We start from the raw sequence: 26,228 nt of genomic DNA on the forward strand, positions 1-26,228 counted from the left end.
GGTGGGGCCTGAAACCAGGTCTCCCTGACTCTGAGGGTGGCCCTCTATCCACTACCCCATGGGCCTCTTGCTGATAACGACGTTAATGAACAGTGACACAAAGCTAAGTTGGTGTCTGAAGGGACCTGAGAGGCCGAGAATTCCTTCTAAAACACATGGGATGAGGAGTTATCTGGCCTCTGCTGGAACACCTCCTATAACGGAGAACTCACTACTACCTAAGGTGGCAGTCCATTCCACTTCGGGATATCTCTGATCAACAGAAAGCGTTTCCTCAAACAAGACCTCCATTTGCCTTGTGATGACTTCCTCCTATATCTACAAGGCTAAGTCCCCTTCCAAAGGACACCCTTTGACATCCTATCAGGATATCATGGCGGCTACCACAGTCCCTGAGGCAGGCTGACTGGCTTCGGTTCCTCTAACCATCCACGAATATGTGGAGAAAGGCTGCCCTTCTCTGGGCACTGCCCAGCAAAGGCCCGCCCCTGCTCCTCTGACTACGTTTGAGAGGAAGACTACCATCTTCACTGGTCACTTTCCCATTAGCCCCCAGTCTAACATCTACATGACTGGGCAGGGTGGCGCAGGGGGCAGAGATGGCTGGATTTGTGATTGAAAGACCCAAGGCTGAATCCAGGCGCTGCAAGCCACTGCCTGCCTCTATGAGCCTTCCCTTCTCTCTGGGCCTCAGTTTCCTCACCTGTAAAATGAGGGGGTTGGGCTAGAGGACCCCTAATGTCTCTTCCAGCTCTGGAATAATGAACAGAGCCCAGGAAAACCTGGGCTCAAATCCTAACTCACACTCGGTAGTTGCTATGTAACCTCGGGCAGGTCATTTCACTGCCCTGGGCCTCAGTTTCTCCAGAAGTATAACGGGGGTAGGGCTTACCCTCTTTGCCAGGATGCTGCTCAGCAGGGGGGGTGGTAGCTGTGGCCTCGTCCCACTCGCTGGTGTCCTGTGTGGCCTCTTGGGCAGCGGGCTCCTCCAGGAAGGTCTCTCTAAGCTGGCCACGGCCCTCCAGGCGGGGTGGGAACTTCTTTCGGGACAGCCGCAGGTACTTCTGGGCCTTGTTCTGCTTCCTGAGCGGGAAGGGCAGGGTGGGTACGCCGCTGCTGCTCTTCTCCTCCAGCTGTGCTGGGCCCGCCCTACCCACCCTTTCGGGGGCGCCGCTGCCGCCAAACTGGCGGGCCAGGGAGAAGCAGAGTTTCTCCTTCCCCTTCACCTGGTGGGCACTGCGCAAATCCATGCTGTACAGCCTCTGCAGGTCGGGGTGGGGGACCGGCATGGGGAGCAGGGGAGAAGAGGGAAGGGGGTCAAGGAGCTGGCAAGGACAGCCCCAGCTGGGGGCGGCCACTCTCTCTCCAAACTCTCCCCTGCTTCCTTACCTGGGCAAGCTTGCCACCTGGGACCCTCCGGCTCCCTGAGGCTCCCCGTGCTCCATGACTACCTTCCCCCTCCCCATCAGGCTGGCCCTGTACGCCCGGGTTCTACATCGCCCTAAAGCCCAGGCTGACAGAGAGGGGGCAGAGTGCAAAAGGTATTTCATACCAGGTTTTTTGTCTTTGTATTCTGGTGCCTGGCACACAGTAGGCATTTAATAAATGCATATTGGCTTGGAATGGGTCAATTTAGGGTTGGAGGACCTGGTTTCAAATCTCAGCTCTGCCATTATCTGTGTGACTTTGGCCAAGCCCCTTCACTGTTCAGGATTCTAATCTCATTGGTGAAGTGAGGATGTTGGAGCAAGTGGAGGATTCCTTTCAGCTCCAAACGGAGGGTCCATGACTTGGGTTTGAATCCTGGCTTTGCTACTTCCAAAGTGTGTGACCTCAAGCCAGTGGCATAATCTCTCTGGGCCTCAGTTTCCTCATCTGTAATATGAAGGGGTTGCAGATGATTTTCCCACTCCAGATCCCAAGATACTTCACACCAGACTGTAGGTCCCATGTAGGCAAAGCCTGGGTCTTAGCTAAATTTTCTATGTCCTACAGTATCTACTGTATACAGTAAGTACATAATTATTGTCTGGCCTGGTGAATGAACAAAGCCTTCCCAGCACCCAGCGACACTCATCCTCACAGAATACACCACCTGAGACCAGAAGTCCCTAGGGGACAGGGACCATAAATGACTATTTCTGTTTCCTCTCTCAGATCGGGCACAGTGCTGGGCCCTACTGTGTGCTCCCCAGACTAGCTGGTATTTCTTTATCTTGCATATGCATCCACCTTGTCTCCCTCCACAGAAGGTAAGTTTCTTGAAGGCAGGAACTACCTCATGTCTTGGCTCTTATCCTGAGCACTTCACACAAAGCCTGGTACATGGGAGAGGCTTGTTTATGGACAGCTTGACTGAAAAGAATCGGCATTCTGGGATCCTCAGCGGTCACAGAGCTTCTACGGGAAGCCTCCTAGGGAGGGAGAGGTCACTCCCTGTGCCAAGGCTGACCATCTCGCTAGTGCAGCGCTGTCGTTGGTGGGAAGTCTTTCTGTTATTTGCCTGAATCTGCTTTCTTCTACTACTCCCATCACATCCACCTGCTGGGCCAAGCAGAAGAAGCCTAGCCATGGGTTCAGGGAGCCAGAATGGGACCTCAAAGGCCAAGCAGGCCTCCTCCCCTCCTGCTTTCCATTCCCATCCCTCCTTCCTTCATCCTGCTTTCCTTCCTCTCTCCTTTCTTCCTTCCTCCTTTCCTTCCTTCTTCCTTTTCTGTTTTCCTTTCTTCCTTTCCTTCCTCCCTCCTTTCTCCGTCCTTCTCCTTCCTTCCTTCCTCCTTTCCCGTCCCTTTTTTACTTCTTTTCTCTTTCCCTCTTTTCTTTCCTCCCTCCCTCCCTCCTTCACGCTCCTTTTTTCCTCTCTCTTTTTTCCTCTTTCTTCCCTCCCTCTTTTCCTTCCTTCTTTCCTTTTTCCTCTTTCCTCCCTCTTTTCCTTCCTTCTTTCCTCTCTTTTTCCTCTTTCCTCCCTCTTTTCCTTCCTTCTTCCTTCTTTCCTTCCCCTCCTTCCTTCCCTTCTCCCTCCCTCTCCTTCCTTCCTCCTTCTTTCCCCTGTCCCTTTCTTTTTTCCTCTTTCCTCCCTCCCTCTTTTCTTTCCTTTCTCCTTTTTTCTTTCCTTCCTTTCTCCTTCCCTCTCTTTCCTCCATCTCTCCTTTTTTCTTTATCTTTCCTCCCTCCCTATTTTCCTTCCTTTCTTCTTTCCTTCCTTCCTTTTTACTTTGGATTATACCAAAATTTGAAAATGTGCATCCTGTGTTTTATTGTCTTTCTTGAACACCTGAGTAATTTACACCTGCTGCTGTTAGGTAGGATCACAGATTTAGAGATGTAAAGGACCTGAGAGGTCACCTGGGCACCCCTCCCTTTCCATTTTACAGCTGAAGGAACTGAGTCTCAGAGGAGTGAAGTGATTTGCCAAAGGTCACACAGGTGGTGAGGAGCAGAGCTGGGATCTGAACCCAGGTCCTTGGACTCTAACTCTCTTCCCACTACGCCATATTGCTTCTCTATAAGAAACCCCTTCAGACACTTGAAGACAGTTACCATGGACCCTCCAAAGTCTCCTCTTCCTCCATCTAAACTTCCCAAAATTCTTGAACAAATAAGTGGAAATGCATAGACCAAAATGACTTAGAGAGACATCTCAGCCCCCAAATGAGATTGCTTAGAAGAGAAAACAAAATAAAAACCCAACTCTACAGTGAAAAGTCATCTCAGTTTTCTGCTGCCTGACTTGGATTTTATACAAGTCAGACATGGGGGAAGAAGATAAGCCATTTTGGGGCCTCAAGCATTGCTGGTTTCAGGTTGGACTTCAAGGATTTAAGTTGACTTGAAGACCAGGATTCTAATTCTACCCATGAGAATTTCTAGCTATGTGACCTTGGGCAAGTCGCTTAACCTTACTAAGTCTCAGTTTTCCCAACTGTAAAATGCAGATAACCACATCTCAAAGGATGCTCTCTCTCATGAGTTGATGCAGGATTCTAATAAGTTCATGTGCAATGTCTATATTGATTATTAACAGATTATTTTCACTTGCTATAGAACTGAGTTAGTCCTCTGCTAAAAAAAAAATCTTCCCTGGCTCCCTATTGCCTATAGGGTAAAATTTAAGCTTCCGATTCTGGCATTCAGGGCTCTTTTGGGTCCTCCATCTCTAGCCTTATCTTCTGCTACTCCCTTCCCAGTTACATTTGGGGAGCCCGTGTGCACTCTCTGTCTCTGTTTCTCTCTCCCTCCTCAGCTGTCTCTCTCTCCCTCTGTCCCTCCCTCCATCTCCCTCTGTCATGCTCTCTCTCTCACTGTCTCTCTCTTCTCTTTCCTTCTCTTCCTCTTTCTATATGTTTCTTCTCTCTCTTTCTCTCCCCCCACCCCAGCTTGCTCACTCTCTGTCTCTCCCCCTCAGCTCGCTCACTCTCTCCCCCACTTTCTCTTTAGTTTTTAATTATAAATAAAATAATTACTTGCTGTGACCTCCCAAGACCTATTAAGCCTCTCCCCAGGGCCCACTGCCTCCACCTCGATTTCCTCCCTCTACTGAGGTCCTGCCTGTCCCTTAGGGCTGAGCTCCTGCTGAGGCCACCCCAACTGCGCGCCCCCACCCCCCATGAGGGAAAGGATCTCTCCTTCCTTGGAATCACAGATTAAAGGAACTTACAGGCCATCGAGTCCCAGGGAGGGAAAGGGACTTATCTAAGGTCCCACCAGCAGTAAGTATCAGATGCAGGAATTGAACCAGGTCTTCTGACTCCAAAGCCCGCGTTCTTTCCCCTATACTGCAATGTCTCGTAACAGACTTGAAGTCAGGAGATCTAGGTTCGAGTCCTGACTCTGTTATTTACTCCCTTTGGGCCCTCTTGGGGCCTCAGTTTCCCTCTCTGTAAAAATGGGGTATTAGGCTAGATGACCTCTAAGGGTCTTTCCACTTTGCCTTTGCCTTGGCAGCCCTTCTCCTATGTAGTTATTGTGTTTGATTTTGTCACACAGTCATTGCATCCATGGCTTATCTGCTGTTACTAGATTTGAAGTTTCCTGAGGGGAGGGACTGACCATCAATCTCCCCCATAGCCAGCACAGAGCCCAGCTCACAGGAGCACAGATTTAAGAATCTTCCAACCAGGGGCCACCTTGTTCAACCCTCTCATTTTGCTGATACCTAATCAACAAGCCTTCTTTGAGGACCTACTATGTCCCAGGCACTCCCCAAATCCAACAGTCTCTACTAGCACGGACCTTCCATTCTAGTGCTAAGAGAAAACTAAGACGCCTTGGCCACTCTAAAAATGTGGCCACTGACCAACCATCAGCTACATGCCCGGGGGACAGTCAAGCCAGGTTTGAAACCTTGAGAAGAAAAAGTGAGAGTTGACTTTGTGCTCAGCAGGCTAGGTCAATCCAAGGCTCCAGGGAGGCCCCAGTGGACACAGACAAGGGGACCAGGCTGGGGAGGGGATGGAAGACCAGGTCATAAAAGGATTGGGTGAAGGACCTCAGGGTGTTTTGTCTGGAGAAGAGAAGGCTCAGGTGCACATGACTGCTGTCTTCAGGTATCGGGAAAGAGGGATTAGCCCCTTTCACTTGGCCCCAGAGGGCATAACCAGAAACCATGGGTGGAAATTACGGAGAGGGAAATTTCCTCTCGATGTCAGGACATAATTCCTAACCACAGAGTGTCCCAAAGTGGAATAGACTTCCTTCGGCCCATCAGAAGCCAAGGGGATGCGAAGATGGGCTAGCCGGCGTGAGGGGAGGCCTGAATGAGGGATCTCTGCTGAACCCCCTTCCTCCAGCCTTCTGTCTTTAGTCAGGGAGGTGAGAGGAGCGTCTGGTCTACCTTTCCAACATAAATGGAGATTATGTGAATCTAAGATTCTCAAGCCCCTTCACATATTACAGGACCACAGATGTAGGGCTGGAAGGGACCTAGAGGGTCCTTGACACCAGCCTGCTCATTTGGCAGATGGGGAAACCAAGGCTCAGCAAAGCAGGGATTCAAACTCCAGGTCCTCTGGCCTAGTGCCCACACCTCTGAACCACACGATCACTCAACCAAGCTTCTTGAAGGCCCTAGCATGTGTACCTCAGGGCAAGCAGAGAGGGACAAAGGACCTCGTTCCTGTCTTCAGGGAGCCTACAACCAAGCAGGGGGGATGAAGTCACATACATGAATTCAAGGCCCAGGAGTCAGCCAGACCCAGAGTATGAACCAAGTCCAAGGTTCTCCAACCCTCCCGTGATCCTGAGTTGTGTAGAGTGTGGTTTCCATGCCCAGTACCCTCGAACAGGAAATCAGGGGGCCTTGGCGATCACCCAGCTAGATCAATAGCTCCCATTTCCATTCTCCCCTCCTCCTGACAAGGACCACCACACCCATTTTATACATGAGAACACTGAGGCCCATGGCTAGTAAGTGAAGCAGGATTTGAACCCAGGTCTCTTGGCTCCGAGAGTCAAGCATTTTTCTCCCTGAATTAGTCTAGGAATTAAACATTCGAATGATACTGTTTGTTGTTTCATACTTGTTTCTTACGTTGTCCGGAATGCCATGAATTTAATGCTGGAAGGGACCTCGGAGGTCCTCTGACCCTTTTCATTTTACAGATGAGGAAACTGAGGCCTAGAGAGAGAAGTGACTTGTCCACTCTTGAACTATGACATAACACCCCATCAGGATTGGCCTTTTTCAGATATTGGCCCATTCTTCGGCCGCCAAAACTACGTCCCATTTTTCCCTGAGTCCTGCTCTGTTAGAGGATAGTGTCTTCTGCCAAACGAATCCCTACAAATGCCTGCTTCCCTGCCCAGAAACTCCCAATGGCTCTTACTGCCAACAGGACAAGTTTGGAGCTCCTGCTCCTGGCATTCGATGCCCCTACCAACCTGAGTTCCCATTACTTCCCCTTCACATCCTCCAGGCTCCTGCCCTCCCTGCTATCCACCCACCGCATGCTGTGTTTTCTCCCCTCTGAGCCTTTGCTCATGCCTTCTCCTGCAGGTGGAATGCCATCCCATGCTCTCCTTGGTTGCTTTTTGATGCTGCTGGTGGTGACAAGCACCTTGGCCTGCTGGGGAGACCTCTGGGGCTCCCCACCCCTCCCACAGTGACCTGGGCTAGTGTTCAGGGCTGGGAGGGGGACCACGGGGAGCCCCATCCATCCACCCAGTGCCCAAGGCCAGAGTCAGGGGAGAGAGGGCAGGGCCCGGGGTTACCTGCAGCAGCAGCCGTTTGGGCTTCGGACCTCTTTTCCTACACCCGGATGCACGATCTTTCTCCTCCCTGGGAGGCATGAGGCGGATGGAGGGAGAAAAGGAAAAACCAATGATGGATAAGGCAAGGACAGCTGAGCACGACCTGGGCCCTGGGGCTGACTCCAACGCTGGGGGAGGGGCCCTGTGCCAACTGGCCCCAGCCAACTGCCTCCATTTTACAGAAAGTGAAACTGAGGCCCTGGGGGGTGGGGGTGCGGGGAAGTGCCACACCCGATGATCGACGGCAGAATTGGGACTCAAACCCAGGTCCTCAGGCGCCAACCCGAGGACATTCCTGTCTGGGGACATCTCACTGTCACAGGTACTCTCCTGGCCAGAACCCAGGGAGTGCCAGGGCTGGGCCGTTTGGGATTAGGGAAAGCCCGGCAATGCTGTGCATGAATTACATTCTTTTCTTCTTTAAAAGCCCCAAGGGAGGGATTTAACCTTGTCCAGTTACACTGTTCCAGGCTGGAGGGAAGGTGTAGGAGGTGGATTTAGGAAAAACTGCCCAGCTCGGGCTAGCAGAACAAGAAACGGGAGTCTTCGGGAGGTGGTGAGCTCCCCATTACTGGAGGTCTCCAGACAAAAGCCTAGATGACCACTTTGGCAGCATGTTGTTGGGGAGTTCTTGTTCATTCAACAAATGTTTAGTAAGCACCTACTATGGGCCTGATGCTGGGGGCACAAAGGCAAATATCAGATTGTTCCTACCCGCAAGGAGCTTACATTCTATTGGGTTGGACTGGGCAGACTCTGGAGCTCCTTCCATCACAGAGGTTCTGGGTATCGTACAGTGAATCTACATCTAAGTTTTCTCTTTTTCTCTTCTCTCTCCCTTTCTCTCCCTCTCTCTCTCTCTCTATCCCTCCCTCTTTTCTCTCTCTTTTCCCCTCCTTTCCTCCTTCTTTTTCTCTCCCTAGTATTTTTTTCTCTCCCCTCCCTCTTTTTCTTTCTCTTTTTCTCACCCTCTCTCTTTCCCTTCCCCTTTCTTCTCTCTTTTTCTCTCCCTCCTTTCTTGTCTCTTCTCTCTCTTTCCCCCTTTCTCTTTCCCTTCCTCTTTCTTTCTTTCTTTTCCCCTCCCTCCTTTTTCTTTCCCTCCCCTCCCCTACTTCTTTTTCCCTCCCTTCTCTCTTTCTCTCTCCCCTTCCCTCCTTTTCTTTTTCTCTACCTCCTCCCTTTCTCTTTCCTTCTCCCCTCTCTCTCCCCCTTCCCTTTCTCTCTTCTTTCTTTCCCTCCCTTCTTCTCTCTCCTTCCCCCCCATCTCTCTAACTTTCTTTCTCTCACAACCCCCCTCCACCCCGATTTATCAGTTTTAAGAAATCCAGATAAATTGATTCTGCCTGAAGCCGTGGGACGACACACCCTGCCACTGCCCTCGGGGAGCTTGTGATCGTGACCAGCCATGTAGCCAGAGAGCCCAAACTGGGCTAATGGAGAACAGAATGAGCCCTCCCGCAGCCAGAGACAGACACGGAGCCAGCAGAGCCCGGGGGCCGGGAAGGGGCGAGCCCACAACCGCACAACAGTCGCCTGGCAGCTGTTTGAGTAGAGAGAATGAAAACTGGAAGGGCCGGGATGGGGGGCGTTGAAGGGGGATGGAGGAAAGAGGCCCATCACGGGGACTTGGAACACTCTGTTCTACAGTGAGGCGCAGGCCGGCCCTACCAGGAACTCCGGGTTCTAGTGCTGGATCTGTAGACTGCCAAGGTGACCTTGAGAAAGTAAATCCACCTTCTTGGGTCCGAATTTCTAAAGTGGTCAGAATGAACAAAAGTATCAGAGCTAGAAAATGCCTTTGAGATCACCTGTCGCTTTCATAAGTACCTGTACGGGATTTGGAGTTGGAGTGGACGAGATGGCCTGAGGTTCCCTCCAGCTCTGGACACAGGACCTTTTAGGAGGAGGTGGGGGGCCACGGGTGCAGAATATTATATATCCTATCACATGCTGCTATTTTCTGTTGTTTTTGCATAAATGTCTTTGTTATAAGGGAAGACTCAAAAGATGAGATTGTTGTTGGGGGTCTAAGAAGTGCTCTGATGTAGAAACATTAAAAACGGAAGAAACTCCAAACTTTGGAGTCCAAGGACCTGGGCTCAAGTCTTGACTCTGCTATGTGCCACTTGTATGTATGACCTCAGGCAAGTCAGAGACTTCTGGGGCCTCAGTTTCCTCCTCTGTAAAATGGATTGACCCAAATGTTCCCTAATACTAGGATCTTACCAAGTGTGAATCCACTCTCTCTGATCTCTGGCACCACAGAATAAATCCTGGATTTGAAGTCAGAAGACCTAGGTTCTAATCCTGCCTCAGATACTAGCTGTGTAACCTTGGTCAAGTCACATGACCTTTCTAGGCCTCAGTTTCCTTCTCTGTAAAATGAGGGGGTTAGACCAAGTGGCCTCTTAGGGCCTTCCAGCTCTGTGCTCTATAACCTTGGATAAACCACTTAGCCATTCTGAACCTCAGTTTACCTCACCTGTAAAATGGGGATAATAATTCCTGACCCTCCCAACCTCTCAGGAATCTTGTGAGTCAAGAGAAAGACAGGAGAACACTTTGAAAAGTGCAAAGCACTCTGGGAGCAGCCCTGGGGCTGGATGGAATGGATGATTTCTGAAGGGTGGAGAGGAGTGGGGCATCCCAAGTCCATGGAAGGAGGTGAGGGCAGCCCAAGGTCAAGATCAAGGTCGTCAGTGATCCAGCTGGGCTGGAGCAGCGTTTGTGTAGGGGGATGGCTCTGGGCCACAGAAGCAGGGATCTGAGCTGCTGTCTGTCAGCCTCAATCTGGGGCCCAGCTTCGGAAAATCCCCGGACGCGGAAACTTGAGCCTCCAAAGGCTCAGTGCGTTCCCAGACAGACATGCCCCAGCTGCAAGGCTGCCGAGCATCTGCTCCCGGCTCCAGCCCACTGGGAGGACAGAGAGAACCCCAAAGGGCTGCAGGGCACGGCCGGAGCAGCGGTGGTGCTGTGCGGGAGGCCAGCGAGAGCAGCCTCCCCAGCAACCCCCTCAGCTCCGGCCCCTCTCCCCCACCCCGTAGGTAAACAAGCTGCATGTACCAAGGCCGGGCTGGGCCCCCTGTCAGCACCAGGATGTCCCTGTCCCGGCACGTACTCAGTGTTCCAGCTGATGCAGGCACGCTGTGCTGCCTTGTTCTTAGCCTGCCCTCTGGTGTGAGCGTGGGTGCAAGAGGGTGTGTCTGTGAGTATGTGAGTACAGATTGTGAATGTCTTGTGTGTGGCTGTGTGTGTGCATATGAGTGAGCATGTGTGTATGCTGTGTGTGCAAATAAAAGCATGCGTGTGAGTGTGGGTGCAAGAGAGTGTATCTGTGCCTATGTGAATGCAGATCGTGAATGTCTTGCGTGTGACTGTGTGTGTGCAAGTGGGCACATGTGTGCATTGTGTATACATGTGCATATGAGTGTGTGAGCATGTGTGCTGTGTATGATGTGTTGATAATGAAAGTATGTACATATGTGTATGTGTGTGAGCGTATGTATGAGTGTGCGTGGCAGGCTGCGTGTAGTCTATGAGTGTATGTATGTATGTATACTATGTGAGTGTGTCTATGTGTATATTGTGTTTGACTGTATGTGTGTGAGAATGCATATGTGTGTGTGTCTATGTGGGAGTATATGTATGAGTACGTGCATTGTGCTCTTGTGTTAGTGTATGAGTGTGTATTGGTGTGTGAATGTGTACTGTGTGCGTGTATTTGCATGTGAATATAGTGTGTGTGTGTATTATGTGAGTATACTGCATATGAGTGTGTTTTGTGTATGTGAGTTCATAGATTGTGGGAGTGTGCATGAGTGTATGTGTGACTGTGTGTGTGAGTGCAAGAGTGTGAATGTCTGTATGTGTATTGTGTGTGTACAAGTGTGTGTACGAGTGTAAGAGTTATGTGTCTGTGAGAGAGAGAGAGAGAGAGAGAGAGTGTGTGTGTGTGTGTGTGTGTGTGTGTGTGTGTGTGTGTGTTTTGAACCCAGGGCTTGGAATCCAGGGCCAAAGCCAGGTCCTCATCCCCAGCACCACCCCCGCCCCCATCAGCCAGAAACCCTTCTTCCTATGGAGGCTCAGCTCAGTGAAGGCTGGGCAGTGGGATGCAACAGAAAGAATTCTGGGTTTGGAGTCAAAGGGCCTGGATTCAAATCCTGCCTCTTGATGCGTGTGGGCCTCAGTTTCCTCCTTAATGAAGGGAGGAGCTTCGATGAGATGGGGCTTCTTAGGTCCCTTCCAGATCTAGACCTAGGATCCTGCCCATGTGGCCCTGTGCCAGTCACCTCCTCACCCTGAGCCTCAGTTTCTTCATCTGTAAAATTACCTCTAAAGTCTCCCCCAGTTCTGATCCTGTGCTCGTATTGCAAAAAGGTACCTCAAGGCATATCTATGAGTTAGGCTCAAAACCCGGGCCTGCCCGTTCCTCCCTGTGTGACTTTCAGCAAATCACTCACACTCCCAGGGAAGCCTCAGTTTCTTCCTCTATAAAATGAAGGGATCAGATGAGGCGGCCTCTCAGACCTATATCTGATCCCAAGATGCTACTTCCTCCAGGAAGTCTCTTGGGAGTGGCATCTTCCTCCTGGTTTTGCCCTGGGCATGCTCTGCCTGACCACCTGGATGGGGTCTCAGGAGAGCCTTAATACATGTTTTAAATAAACTGAATCAAGGAATTTTGCTAGGTCAAGTCCAAACCCAGAAATCAGAAGAGCACTTCACAAAAAGAGGCAGCCTCCTCACCTCTAGGATGCCCTAGGTTTGTTTTATTGTTTTGTTTTATTTTTAATGGGCCATCCACACCTTGGCAGAGAGGCTGGGGACAGGGTAGAGGGGATCCAGAAAGACTCTCTGCTGAAAATGGGTCCAACATGCTGTGTGATTACAATGCCCAGGCTTGGCCCCAAAGAGTGGAAGACAAAATGGCCTTCCTTCCCTTCTTTGCAGAGGCGGGGGTCTACGGATGCAGAACATGGTCTACACCACTCAAAGGACACCTCGCCTAGTTTCCGTGAGCTACTTTCCCCCTTGCCTTTTGTATCCTTCGTCATGGGGACGGTCTTCTATGGAAGAAGAATAATTTGGAAATAAAGGTGACATAAAACCAAGAGATACCAATTAAAGTAATATAAAGTAATGAAAAAATGAGTAAAAAAATGGAGATTAAAGACTCTTGTAAACTACAAGTCAATGGAATGTTAGATTTGATTTATGCCCCATCTTCTGGACCATCTGCTGCAGATGAGGCCCTCCTGGGAACATCCTGGTACCGGCTGTCTGCCCTCCTGGCCTCTGGGGTGTGTGTGTGTGTGTGTGTGTGTGTGAGAGAGAGAGAAAGAATGTGTGTGAGAGTGCGCATATGTGTGTGAGTGTGTGTATATGTATGAGTGAATGAGTGTATATATGTATATAGAGTGTGTAATTGTATGTGTAAGAATATGAGTATATCAACGTGTGTATGTTTATGAGTATGTATGTATATGTAAAAGTATGAGTGTCAGTATATATGTGCATATATGCACGCACACATACGTGTGTGTGAGAGACAGAGAGAATGTGTGTATGTGAGAGCGTGAATGTGTGTGTGTATATGTATGAGTGAATGTGTGTATACATGTATATAGAGTATGTGACTGCATGTGTAAGAATATGAGTATACGAACGTGTGTACGTTTATGAGTATGTATGGATATGTAAGAGTATGAGTGTCCGTATATGTGTGCGTATATGCACACACACATACGTGTGTGTGTCCAGTCTCTATACTGTACTATTCTCCTTTCCTGTTTTCCATACTTAGGATAGGTGCCTATCCTAGTACAGTGCTGGGCACCCAACAGATGCTGGGCAAATGTTTGTGAATGGAAGAGAATCAAACTTTGTTCTCTTCAAGTGAAAGGCCAAGATGAACATGCCTTGGAAAAAAAGCCAGTTGACAGGTTCCTCAAAAGGGAACCAAGGTAGAGGGATGGTGAGTGTCTAAACCAAGGCCATCTAAGAGGTTGTTGGGAGGGAGGGAGCTGGGAAAGTTCACCCACAGGGAATATTCCTCATGGGGTGACTGGAAGCACCCTGAGGGCAGAGACTGGCTCCTTTTGTCTGTGTAGCAAAGGCTTCATAATGCTTGTTAACCTCTTTAAGGCTGGAAGATCTCTCCGAGGTCACCCAATGCAAACTACTCATTTTATAAAGGGGGAAACTGAGGTTCAGGGAAATGGGGACTTGGCCAAGGTCCCTGGCTGGTCAGGGCCAGAACCAGGACTTTGGATACAGGACTCTTTCCTCTTTACTCCTGTGGTGTCCTGGTCACTTAGCCACAAGAAAGGGGAGGCCAAAACCAAGGTCATGAAAGTTATGGGGAAGCCAACTTCAGTAACACAGAGTGAAGAACATCCCAATGTTTAGAGTTCCCCCATCACAGATGGGCCACTGAGCTAGCAGGAGGGCCTTCTCCCTTGCTGAAGGTCTCCAAGCAAAAACTGGATGTCAGAGAGGAATTCATATCCCATGAGACAGCCAGGACGATTCCCAAGGCCTCTGCCTACCTTTGGATTATAAGCCTGGGACTTCAGCTCCCTGAGCCTCCTCAGTTTTCTCTTCTGTACAACAGAGTAGGACCAGGTCATGGGATTCTCACTTTTGAACTGAGAGACACCTTAGGGATGATCTATCCACCTCCCTCCTCTTACAGAGAGGGAAACTAGGTTCAGAGAAGTTAAGGAACTTGCGCACACAGGCGTAACAGAGTTTTAAGACTTGAACCTAGGTTCTCGGACTCCCAATTCAGCACTGCCTCATAGCTTTACCATTCTGTGTTGTGTGACTGCTCCCAGCTCAGACTTCAGTTCTAAGCCCCTTCCCAATACAGGCATTCTCTACTCCAATTCCCCTCCAGCTCTGACAACCTGTGCATCTGTGAGCTAGATGGCTTAGAGGGCAAGTAGTCCAACCTCCCCATTTCATACATGAAAAGACTGAGGCCTAGGGAGGAAGCAGCCTTTCCATGTCACACATCCAGACTGAACTGGACCTTGCATCTTATTACTCTTAGACTGGTGCTTCTTCCCTCTAAAGATCACAATATTCTATGAGCTATTTTCACCACAACCATAACTAAAAAATTCCCCAAAACTGTTATTGTGTTTATATTAATTTCCCCTGCAGGGAAACTGAGGCACAGAGGGACCAGGTGTCTGGACCAATGCAGCACAATGGGTCAGGGATGTAGGAAACACCACCCAAAGGGATCATCTCTAGGTACATGACTGTAAGCTGCTTGAGGGCAGGGACTTTCTCAGGTTCAACGAGAACCTGAACCCAAGTCTTCTGACTCCCAGGCAAGCCCTCATTCCCCTACAGGGGGTTAAAGGTGGTAGTGGAAGTGATCTCTCACTGATATAAGAATGTCTCTGGCTTAGTCTATAGAGGTAAACTGAGGCAAATTTACAGGAAGTAGGAAGGCAGGGTTCTCCATGATGTCTCCTCCCCAGGCTGGGCAGAAGCTGTTTGGGCCACTGGTTGGCCCTCAATCATGTGCTGCCTTGGGACACCCGTTGTTCTGCCGCTTACACTTCCACGGGTACAAGCTGTATGCCCAGCAAGACTGAAGCGTACTCTTCTCTCTCAGTCTGCTGAAATCATGACCTTCCTTTCCAGTCCCACTTGGATGTCACCTCCTCCATGAAGCCTGCCTGGATTCCACCCTGAACCTTAGTTGTCTGTGACCTCTTCTGTCCCTCTGATGTCCGGCTCATTTGCCCACCAAGAGGGGGAGTCTGCCTTTGAGGCCAGAGCCTATGCCATTTTTCACCTCAGTATCCCCAGAGCCTAGCACATAGTAGGTGCTTCATTAAGTGCTGGTAGAAATGATTCCACCGTGGGTTGGTGAGGGCAGGGATCTTGCCTGGGGCTCCTCTGTACTCTCAGGCTAAGCATAAGGACAGAGGCTCAGGAAATGCTCGGGAACAGTGGCATGGACCCCCCCACTGCCTGCCCCCTCCCCACACCAGCAGGGAAAACAAAGGGCTGGCTTACTTCTCTTCATATGCCATGACAAGGCGGGGGTCCAGGATGTGTTCTTCTGGCTCCCATGTGCTGTACCTGGGGAAAGATATGAAAGGTGACACCCATCAGTGGCCACTCTGGGGCAGGAAGGACCCTGGCGGGCATGGCTCTGGTCTCCTGTCTCCCCTGCCCAAGACACCTTCGGACCTTCCCTGGGACCCCTCCCTGCTCTGTCCTTCTCTCCTGCCTGAGCTTGAGGTTTGCCAATGGTGCATGCAGCAGCAGCAGCCTTCAAGGCCCACCTGGAAATCTGACTCCTCTGTGAAGCCCTCCCTCACTCTCAGAATGCCCCCCAAATCTGACTCCTCCATGAAGTCCTCCTTCATTCTCAGAATGCCACCTGGCTAGGAGTGATCTCATAGCACTCACTTATCGTGGCCTATGTATCAAGATTACCCACGGAGAAGTCACAGTCTCATTACCCTGCTAGACTAGAAGCTTCCTGAGGGTCAGTGCTGGGAAGAGAGCCTTGGGTAAGTCAGTTGGTCCTTTTTGGTTTTAATGTCTTCATCCACAAAAAAGAAGGGGTCAGAGTAGGTGATAACCAAAGTCCTGTCCAGCTCTGACATCCCTTGTTCTAACGGTCCCTCCCAGCTCTGACATCCCTTGTTCTAAAGGTCCCTCCCAGCTCTGACATCCCTTGTTCTAACGCTCTCCCAGCTCTGACATCCCTTGTTCTAAGTTTTCTCCCAGGTCTGACATCCCCTGTTCCAAGCTCCCTTTCAGCTCTGACATCCCTTGTTCTAAGGACCCTCCCAGTTCTGACCTGAATATGAAAAAGGCATGAGAGGGACCAAGTAAGATAAGTGCTCAGAGCAGGGACAGAACAGGTAAAACATGGAAAGGCTTAGAAGAGGGGATGTCAGAGCTGGGAGGGAGATCAGAACAGAGAATGTCAGGGCAGGGAAGAGACTCAGAACGAGGAATGTCAGAGCTGGGAGGGCCTTTAGATCAGGGGGTGTCAGAGCTTTGGGTGGGGCGGTCCTTAGGAATCCTCTAGTCACCCAGCCCTTTTGCAGAGGAGGAACGTAGGCCCGTGAGTTGCCCAAAGGTTAACTTGGGCAGAAAATGGCAACTTTTTCCAAGTTCCACACAGGAGGGGACCGGCTGAGACAAGCAGGATGAGTCAGCTGCCTGGGCCTGGATTCCCTCAATCCCCCACCTCTCCTCCTGCAGCCTTTCATCCATACCCCTGCCCTCCAGCCCCCACAGAATGACATCATTTGAAGCAGGAAATTCCCTTCCTCCTGGGACAGAGAGAGGGCAGCCAAGGAACCCAAGGAGGGTGAGGATCAAATGGGATCATACTTGTAAAGCACTTAGCCCAGTGCCGGGCACATCCTCTGTACTTCCTAGCGCATGCTCCTTTTGGGGGACGTGGGGAGTGGGTCAGGAAGGGGAGGAACTGGGAAGAGCTGGGAGGCCGGGCAGCAATTCAGCAGAACATAGAGCAAGCTCCATACGAGGAGCTGAAGAAGAGGAGGCCAAATGTCAGGGGAATGGGGGCTGGTCACCCAGTGACCTGCAGCAGGGGTTCTAACTCTGCCACCGACTTGCTGTGTGACTGTGGGTGACTTAGTCTGCCCCCCTGGGCCTCAGTTTCTCCATCCGTAAAATAAGGAAGTCGGACTAGATCATCCCTAAGATCTCTCAGCTTAGACATACCCTGTTCTAAAGCTTCTCCCAGGTATGTTCTAATAGTTCTCCCTATTCTGACATCACACGTTCTAATGCTTCTCCCAGGTCTGACATCCCATGTTCTAGTGACTCTCCCAGGTCTGACATTCCATGTTCTAAAGCCTTTCCCAGGTCTGACATCCCCTGTTCTAAAGCCTCTCTCAGATCTGATACCCCATGTTCTAACAGTTCTCCCTATTCTGATATCACACATTCTAGTGCTTCTCCCAGGTCTGACATCCCATGTTCTAGTCACTCTCCCAGGTCTGACATCCCATGTTCTAAAGCTTCTCCCATGTCTGATATCCCATGTTCTAATGGTTGTCTCCATTCTAACATCACACGTTCTAGTGCTTCTCCCAGGTCTGACATCCCATGTTCTAGTGACTCTCCCAGGTCTGACATCCCATGTTCTAAGAGTTCTCCCTATTCTGACATCACACGTTCTAATGCTTCTCCCAGGTCTGACATCCCATGTTCTAGTGACTCTCCCAGGTCTGACATTCCATGTTCTAAAGCCTTTCCCAGGTCTGACATCCCCTGTTCTAAAGCCTCTCTCAGATCTGATACCCCATGTTCTAACAGTTCTCCCTATTCTGATATCACACGTTCTAATGCTTCTCCCAGGTCGGACATTCCATGTTCTAATGCTTCTCCCAGGTCTGACATCTCCTGTTCTAATAGCCCTCCCAGCTTTGACAGTCCAGGCCAGCACGTCAGGAGTATGGTGGGCAGGGGTGAGGGGGTGGGGGGTGGGGTGAAGGGGCAGCCTCTTGAACACAAAGCACTAAATGCCCTGGGGCACCACCCTGCAGTTTGACAGATCTGAGTAGGGGGATGGGATGGGGTCGGGGGAGGCTGGGCTCAGTGATGGAGGGCGTGGGAGAAGCTGAGCAGCCGGAAAACAGCAGGCCATGTGACCCGGGCTCCCTCCCGGCTCCTCCTTCTCCCTCCTGGCTCCTCCTTCTCCCTCCTCCCCACCTCTGTAAGGAACTTGTAAACAAGCATGCTGAAGCTGACTCAGAGCCCAGCCTGGCATTCATGCCAACTGATGGGAGGGGGGAGGAGCAGGCTCCAGGGGAAGGAGGGCACACTCAGCGCAGCCTCAGCCCCCCCCCATCTCCAGGGGCTGCAACGGGGACGGGACAGAGGAGCGAGGCAGAGAGCCATCAGCACTCCTCGGGGCACCTGGGGACGGGTCATCATGCCCAGCCCTTCATATTCCCCAGGACGAAGGGGCAGAGACATTCACCGACTGATCCCGAGTCAGAGCCGGGCTTCTGGCTAGCTTTTCACCAGGCCCTACCTCTGTCCTCTCGCAGTGAGCTCAGCCACTCGGTAAGATGACAGAGCCCCCTGCAGCCGTCCCTTTGGAGGGGCCCGCCTCTGACACCCCCCTTACTGCGTCACCTCAGGCAAGCTCCTTCCCCTCTCTGCGCCTCAGTTTCCTCATTTGCAAAATGAGAGAGTTAGACTAGATGCCTTCTAAGATTTCTTCCCACTCCAGAGCCAACATCCTACCATGAAGTCCAAACTTCTTATCCTGGCATTCAAAGCCCTGCACAAAATGACCCCCACTACCCTCAGCTTTCTAGTGTTCCTTCACATGCTCTGGAGGGACCTCTGAAGTCATCTAGTCCAGCTTGTACCTCCACTGACAAGTGGTCATCTAGCCATTACTTGAAGACTATCAGTAACGGGGAGCTCACTACCTCCTGAGGTGGCATATCCCACTTTGGGACAGCTCTCATTGTCTGAAACCTTGATGGGAAAAGGAGGAGAGATTTAGGCTTGTCCTAATGAACCTAAATCTGCCTCCTGCAGCTCCCCCTCAGGGAAGGTCTGCCCTTGGGGGTCAAGCGAGGCTTTCTTCTGCTTGGCTGTTTTACAGATACTGGAAGACAGAGATCATGCCCCTTCCCACCCTTAGCCCTCCAAGTACTCCCTTCTTCAGGGGAAGAGTTTCTAGGACCCTCACCACGTTGGTGCAGGGCTAATTAATCTGTGTTTCCATCTCTGTGCTCCCTCCCTTCAACTCCTGCCTTCACTTTCCCACCTCTGGGACTTTGCTCACTGAAGTGCCCTCCACCTAGACTGCCTTTTTTTTAGGTATTTAATTAATTTATTGGTTAACTGATTCTATCACCAGCACTGGAGTGTCTTCTGTACCCTGTAGCCTGGTCCTCCACTTGTTAAAAGCATTCAAGGTCTAGCTCAGGCACTACTTCTTCCATACCCAAAGGGATCATGGGAGCCTAGCTTCAGAGCTAGAAGGGCCCTCTGAGGCCACTGAGTCCCACCCCCTCATTTTACAGACAAGGAGATTGGGAAGAGAGGGGAAGTGACATCACACAGGTAGCAAGTGGCCAAATGCAGATTCGAACCCAGGTCTGCTAACTCCAAACCAAGCCTGCTTTCCACTGAGATGATTTGGCAACCAAGGTCAGCCCAGGGAGATCCTGCCAGCTCAGGACAGGCTCCTGGGGCAGCCACATCTCAAGGAGGGGACGTGAATCACTCTCCAGCCTGGAATGCAGGAGGGGGTCTAGCCCACCCTGGGGCCCCTCCATAACATCTCCCCTTGATACTCTAGGAGAGAGTTCCCACCCTCTCCTGGCCCCCCAAGGCAAGGCAGGCCCCTGTGGCTGCTGCCCTGCTGGACAGCTCTTATGAGGGCAGAGTTCATCCAGTGGCCGCTAGGGGTGCCACAGCGCATAGAGTGTTCAGCCTGGAGTCTGAAGTTCCAAGTTCAAATTCTGCCTCAGACACGTACTAGCCGTGCGATCCTAGGAAGTCACTGATCCCGCTTTCTGCTTCAGTTTCCTCAACTGTAAAATGGGAATCATATAGCTTCCACCTCCCAGGGTTGTTGTGAAGATCAATGAGAGAATAATTATAAAGCACTCAGTAAAGTGCCTGGCACACAGTAGGTGCTTAATAAATGCTTGTTCCCTTCCCCCTTTCCCTTGGAAATCCTTCGCATGGATCCTGTTTATCCCCTTCAGCAGAGGGATCAAATTTGCCTCCACCAAAACTCCCCAGCTGCATCACTGGATGTCACTGGAAAATGTTTAACAAAATGAGTAAAAATACAACAAAACATAGATAATGTTAGCCTGTGGCTTTCTAAGTGTATATGCAGCTGGTTTTGAGTTTGATACCATTGCCCATCAGTGCTTCCTGACATAAGCACACAGTAGGTGCTTAATAAACACTTAATCTCTGCTTTCTCCCTTCAACAACACAATTTTCCTTACGGGAGGGGCTCCAGCTGCCTGAATGCCAAAACAAGTTGGGATGAGGGGCTAGCCTTGCAAAGATGGGCTTTGCTAGAAAGCAATCCAATCCAACATACATTTATTAAGCACTTACTACGTTCTAGGCTGCTGGGGATACAGAAACAATGGAAAAGTAGCCCCTCCCTTCAGGAAGCTTACATTCTCCTGGGGCTGACGGAGTAGAAAAAAACCATCGGACTCAGTCAGAAGACCTGGGTCTGAATTCCCACACTGCTGCTCACTGCCTGTGTGAGCTTGGGCAAGTAGCCTCCACCTCTGGGCCTCAGTTTCCTCCTCGGTGACATGGGGGAGTCTGTATTAGATTATCTCCAAGGTCCCTTCCAGCTCTCCAGCAGACATCCTTTTAGAAAGGCGATGGGCTATGGGTGTGGGGTGTTAGATGAGGCCACTGGATTGGGTGTTCACAGCTTCTCCCACAAGGGAAGGTTCATGAAAGTGGGGTGGGGGAAGAGAGAGGGTCCTGCCCAGAAGTGACTGACCCAAATACAAACACAAAGCCTTTTTAAAAGCCTATGATGCCACGTAAGCTCCCCAAAGGCAAGGACTGGCTTTTGTAACCCCAGCACTCTGCTGTTCAGCGTTGTCCGACTCTCTGTGACCCCATTTGGGACTTTCTTGGCAGAGATACTGGAGTGGTTTGCTGTTTCCTTCTCCAGCTCATTTTACAGATGAGGAAAATGAGGCAAACAGGGTAAAGTGACTTGTCTAGGACCACACAGCTAGTAAGTGTCTGAGACTAGATTTGAACTTAGAAAGATGACACTTCCTGACTTCAGGCTGGTACTCCATCCACTGTAGCAGCACCCGGCTGCAAGCCTGACACACACTAGGTGCTTAATTAACGCCTGCTTGTCTTCTGGGCCCTGCTCTGGGCAAGGCAGGGCACGTCCAAAGGAAATTTTTGCTCTCTCTCTCCAAAGGAACTATTTGGAATAACTGGTTCTTGGGTGGCATCTCCCCCCACCTCCAGCTCTCTGGTCCCTGTGTCCAGCAGCCTGGGTAGCCCAGGCCCCAGATCTCAGACCTCAAAGATGACCAGGGCAGGCAAGTGGTGAGGGGGGGAGGGGAAGAAACCCATTTCCTCCTCCCACCCCATCTTCACTTGTCACTTTCTTTCCCCTGGAAACTACTTTGTATAAACTTTGTGTTTTCTTAGCCTCCACCACGCTGGAACACTGGTCCTTCCCCAAGGAAGTGTCTATACTACGTTGTCATTTATCTTTGTAGGGATCAGACAGCTCCGGGGCAGGAACCACAGTCTGTTAGAGGGAAACCCCATGTCTGACACTGACTGCGCAGGAGGTGTGACCTTGGGCAAACCACTTCATCTGCCCAGGCCTCAGTTTCCTCCTCTGTAAAATGAGAGGGTTAGGCTGGGTGCCTGATGGTTGGAGCTAGACATGTGATTCCACGGGCATCAGGGACTGACCCTCAGATGCAGAAACTCCCTACACCAATGCAGGCTTCTTCCCAACTTACAGTCCCAGCAAATTAGCTGGGAACAGTGAAAAGTTCAGGGACTCATCCAGGGTCATACAGCCAGGATGGGTTACAGGCAGAATTTGAACCCAGGTCTTCCTGACTCCTATGCTAGCTCTCTTTCCTCCAGAGCATGGTATGTGCTTAATGTTTGTTAAATGAGATACTGGGATGGGTTGAGTGTGAAGGGCTTTCCCTCCCCTGGGAATAAGAATGGAAGGACTTTGCAGAGGTGGGGGCCTGTGGGGGCAGAATGTGGAATATACTGCCAGCTTTGGATGGTGTGTTGGTTAGTTTTTGCAGAATTACTTTTTCCTCCTTTCTCTTTTTAACTCTTTATACAGGATTTGGCTCTTTATAGAGGGTGGTGGGAAAGGGAAGGGGAAGGGAATAAGCATTTATTAAGGACCCTTTACAAATATCTCATTTGATCCTCACAACAACCCTGGGAGGTAGGTGTTGTCATTATCCCATTTTACGGCTAAGGAAAGTGAGGCAAACAGAGGCTTAGTGACTTGTTCAGGGACACACAGCTACAGAGCATCTGAGGCTGAATTTGAACAAGGGTTTCCTGACAATCCACTGAAGCACCCAGTTGTTTGGGGCAGGAATATAGTGGGAAATAAAAAGGATGCACAAACTAAAGGAATCAATTAAAAAACAACTTTCAAGCTGCCTGTCCAAATCCTCTTCCTTCAAGAAGGGAAGACCTGAATTCAAATCCTACTTTAGACAGTTCTTAACTGTAACCCTAGGCAAGTGGCTTAACTTCTGTTCGCCTCAATTATCTTCATCAGTAAAGTGGTGACAATAATAATAGCCTCAACCTCCCAGGGCTTTTGTGAGAGCCAGATGAGCTAATCTTTGTAAATCTGAAAGCATTATGGGGTGTTATTACTTGCTATTGTCCACAAAGGTTCTCTGATCTCTTGCCCCTCTGCTTGGATCCTGCTTGTATCTGAGGTCCAGCCGGATTAAACGGTCACCTCCCTGAGGGCAGGGCTATGCCTTCTTCCTCTTTGTACCCCACAGTGCCTTGCAGTGTGCTGGCTGATCCATAAGCATCTGGCTCTATAAGAGGCGGGTTGTGGAAGGGAAGAAGGGATGACGGAGGGGAGTCCTTGGAGCCCGGGCTCAGTCTGGGGTGTGCTGGTATTGTTACTGTGACAGACAGACGGATGGACACACACGTACACACAAACGAGTCTTACTTTGGGGGCCATCCTTTCCACTTGACCAAGTATTCCACTTTACCCTGGGAAGAGAGAGAGCGAGAGAGAGAGAGAGAGAGAGAGAGAGAGAGAGAGAGAGAGAGAGAGAGAGAGAGAGACAGGAGAGGAGGCAGAGAGAACACACAGTGAGTACTAAATGGAAGCCACAGGTCCTTGGCTGAAAAGGTGCTGAGGAAGGGCCGAGGGAGGGCTGGACCCAGGCTCCCAGATCAACATTGGCTGGCAGCACATGGATGCGATCGTCAACACCACACTATCGCTCCGTCAGCCACAGAGGGCACGGAGCTCCTCCAGCTCTGCCCTGGGCAGTCCCAGGACTCACACATCCAGGGAGCAACAGCACCCTGGGCCACCCTAAGCTTCCCTTGACCAGGAAAGAGTCTTGGGAGGAAAATATCCATTTTCCAGCACCTTCAAAAGTATTTGTAAAAACTTTTAAAGCTCTAACAGAAGAAGACGCCTTCTTGGGACATCTCCCCTCCCTCTAAGCCGAACTCAGCTCTTGGGGAAGTGATGGGCTAAGGAGCTGGGGCCTTGAACTTAGGGGGCCTGGCCTGTGGTCTAGACCTCAGTCCCCCATAAGAGGCAGCATAGTGCCATGGAAAGAGCTCCAAGCTTGGTACCTGCAGGGTTCCATCTGAGCCCCAGCAATGACATTCAGTAGGCTAATTGCTTAACTCCTGGGGACACCTCAGTTTTCTCATCTATAAAATGTGACTATAGTAATGCCTGTAGATGGGCAGGAGGTTTCTGTAAGGAAAGTGCTTTGGAAACTAAAGCCCCACATAATGTGGGCTATTCCCCAGAGCTGAGAGGGACCTCAGGGACTATGTAGGCCAATTCCCTCATTTTACAGATGGGGAAACTAAGGCCCAGGGAGGTCAAGTCCCAGCTCTTCGGGCCCAAGCTCTGGAGCTAGGAGTAACTGCAGAGGCCACTCATTTTTACAGACAAGGAAACTGAGGCCCAGAGAAATTAAGTGATTTGCCTAAGGTCATGTAGGAAATAAAGAGCTGAGCTACGATTTGAAGCCAGATCCACATCTAGTTACTACACTGTATAGACACGTTAACAAAGATTTCTTTTAATACACACAGAAAAGGAGTGCTGCCTGTAACTTACAGTGGTAAGTGAACCAGCCCCCGAGTCAGAACACCTGGTTTCCAGTCCCACTTATAGGTTTCATGACCTCGGCAAGTCACTTGAAGCTCTGAGAGTCCCCAGGCAACTTTGTAAGACTAAGTAACAGATGAGGGCCGATGGCTCCTGTGAAGGGAACTGCCATGCCGGGAATTCTCCATGAAATTAAAATCACAGTCATGGAGCTCAAAAAGTGGCGGCAAAGCCTACCTGGAGAGCTCTGGGCTCCAGAAAGGCAACAGAAACTCCGAGCGTGTCCTTAACAGCTAAACTACAATGACCCGCCTTCTTTAAAGTGGAGCGAGGGGACCTGAATGGAGGTCGACCTCTGGCTTAACCTCTCGGGGCTCCTCTATTATATGAGGCCCCGTTAGCTCTAAAGCTGATTCCGAAGAGCCACGGGACTCAATTAGGAGCCGGGAGGGGGGTGGGGTTGTTGGCCTCTGTTTGCGTTCCCCTTGCTTAATGAATGCTTGCGATGGCCTTCTTGCCGTCTACGGTGGAAGAGAAAGCCCGTTCATCCCCTCCCTAACACTCAGGAGGTAGGACCAGAGTGATGCTCTCAGCTTTGAGATCAGAATCGGCCCATTTCCCTGCCGGACTCCAGGAAGGAGGGAAAAGAATGGCTAGGGTGGGATGGGGTGGGATGGGATTCCGCTGCTGGAAGCCAGGTAGCTTGGAGACTACTGCCGAAGCTCTGGAAGCCTACTAAAGCCACGGGTTCACTCTGTCCAGGGCCCTGGGGCAGCCAAAGGGTACCAGAGCCCAGCTCCGCCCTGCACCTCCCCCACCTCACCCCAGCCTAGGTCAGGCTCTGAATGGACCTGAAAGGCCCAACCCTCTTCACCCGGAGGGCGGAGTTTAGGGGCCGTCCCAGGACCTCGAAGAGCTCCAAAGTGTTGGCCCTGGCGAGCTAGGATCCTCCAGGGAAGTCTGAACACGCGGTCTTGGGACATGCGGTCTCGGGACACTAGGGGGGTGGGGAAAGATGGGGAAGGGGGGGGATGGGGGAAGAGGAGGAAGTGGTGTCCCAGGAATCATGGCCAAGTTCACCTGCCGCAGACACGGGGGGAGGAGGCACGCAAGACTAGCGACTTTTTTTTCCCTCCCGCAAAGTTCCACCCCCAACTTGAGTACTTAGAGGTTACTCCAGAGCTGAGGATCTCAAAGCGCTCTATTGGCCACTCAGGATAATAACCGCTTTATCCTCCCAGTTCTTCAAGGCGGGAAACTGAGGCGGGTATTCGGCTGAGCCTTCGGCAAGCTCCCAAGATCACTGGCCAAAGGGAGCCCAGGCTTCCTCATCTTACTCCCTGAGTGCCCAGCTCCGCAAGAGAGTCAGAGGCGCAGAAAGGAGACCCCCAAACCCGCTGCCGCAGAAGTGCCTCCTCCCCCTGCCAGCACCCCACTTGCACCAGGACGGCTCGGGGGCCCTCTCCGTGCCTCGCCACTGGCGGCGGGCCCCGAGTAGCCATGCACAGAGGTGGGACGTGGAGGCCGCCGCCCCCCGGCCAGGCTCACCTTGCGCACGCGCTTCTTCCGGATACTCTCCACCGCGAACACCTGCTCCCCAATAGCAGACAGCTCCATGCGGGAGGGCGGCGGGGGCGGCTGGGCAGAAAATCCCGGGGTTCGAGAGGAGGCGGCCGCCGCTGCTGCTGCGCCTGCTGCCACCCGAAGGTGCGCGGGGTCCGGGGCGGGCGCGCACACACGCACACAAACACGCACCCACACCACGCACAGCCACAGCCACGGCCACGGTCACGGCCACACACCCCCTCGCGCTCACTCACGCCGCCGCCGCCGACGTTCCATTTTAGAACCTGCGCAACATTTTCCCCGAGACGCACGCGCGTCCGCGAGCCGCCCCGCCCCGCCCCCTTGCCCCAGGCCCCTCCCCCCGCGCCCAGTGACATCGGTTACCCCTTATCGGAACTGCCCTAGGCCAGGGCGGGGCGAGGAGGGGCGGGGCCTGGAGTCCCCGCGGCCACTGGGGACCCGGAATCCGGGAGCCCGCCCCAAGCCCGACAGCCCTCCCTCCCATGGTGGGGGGAGGGAGAGGGGCTGCATCCCGGCCACCCCCCAG

The 26,228-nt window shown here is 51.5% G+C and overlaps 1 protein-coding gene across 3 annotated transcripts in view; it reads right to left on the reverse strand.

Annotated features, from left to right (window-relative positions):
• Positions 1–26,012, reverse strand: part of CBX7 (chromobox 7) — a 28,216-nt gene extending 2,204 nt beyond the window's left edge. The window contains exons 1-6 of one of the 3 annotated variants that reach the window (XM_020982634.2): positions 25,664–26,012; positions 22,982–23,025; positions 15,286–15,351; positions 8,917–9,000; positions 7,210–7,276; positions 893–1,262 (exon numbers count right to left, since the gene is read on the reverse strand). In XM_020982634.2, coding sequence (XP_020838293.1) covers positions 893–1,262; positions 7,210–7,276; positions 8,917–9,000; positions 15,286–15,351; positions 22,982–23,025; positions 25,664–25,732 — 700 coding nt within the window. In that variant the 5' untranslated portion in view covers positions 25,733–26,012. Of the gene's footprint in view, positions 1–892; positions 1,263–7,209; positions 8,333–8,916; positions 9,001–15,285; positions 15,352–22,981; positions 23,026–25,663 lie in introns of those variants that run through there. The other 2 variants (XM_020982635.2, XM_078147459.1) reach the window with 2 other exon arrangements.
• Between the last annotated feature and the right edge of the window lie 216 nt (positions 26,013–26,228).

Source organism: Phascolarctos cinereus, unplaced genomic scaffold (assembly GCF_003287225.1).
Source record: "Phascolarctos cinereus isolate Bilbo 61053 unplaced genomic scaffold, phaCin_HiC Scaffold_1;HRSCAF=81, whole genome shotgun sequence".
NCBI classification, from domain to species: Eukaryota; Metazoa; Chordata; class Mammalia; order Diprotodontia; family Phascolarctidae; genus Phascolarctos; species Phascolarctos cinereus.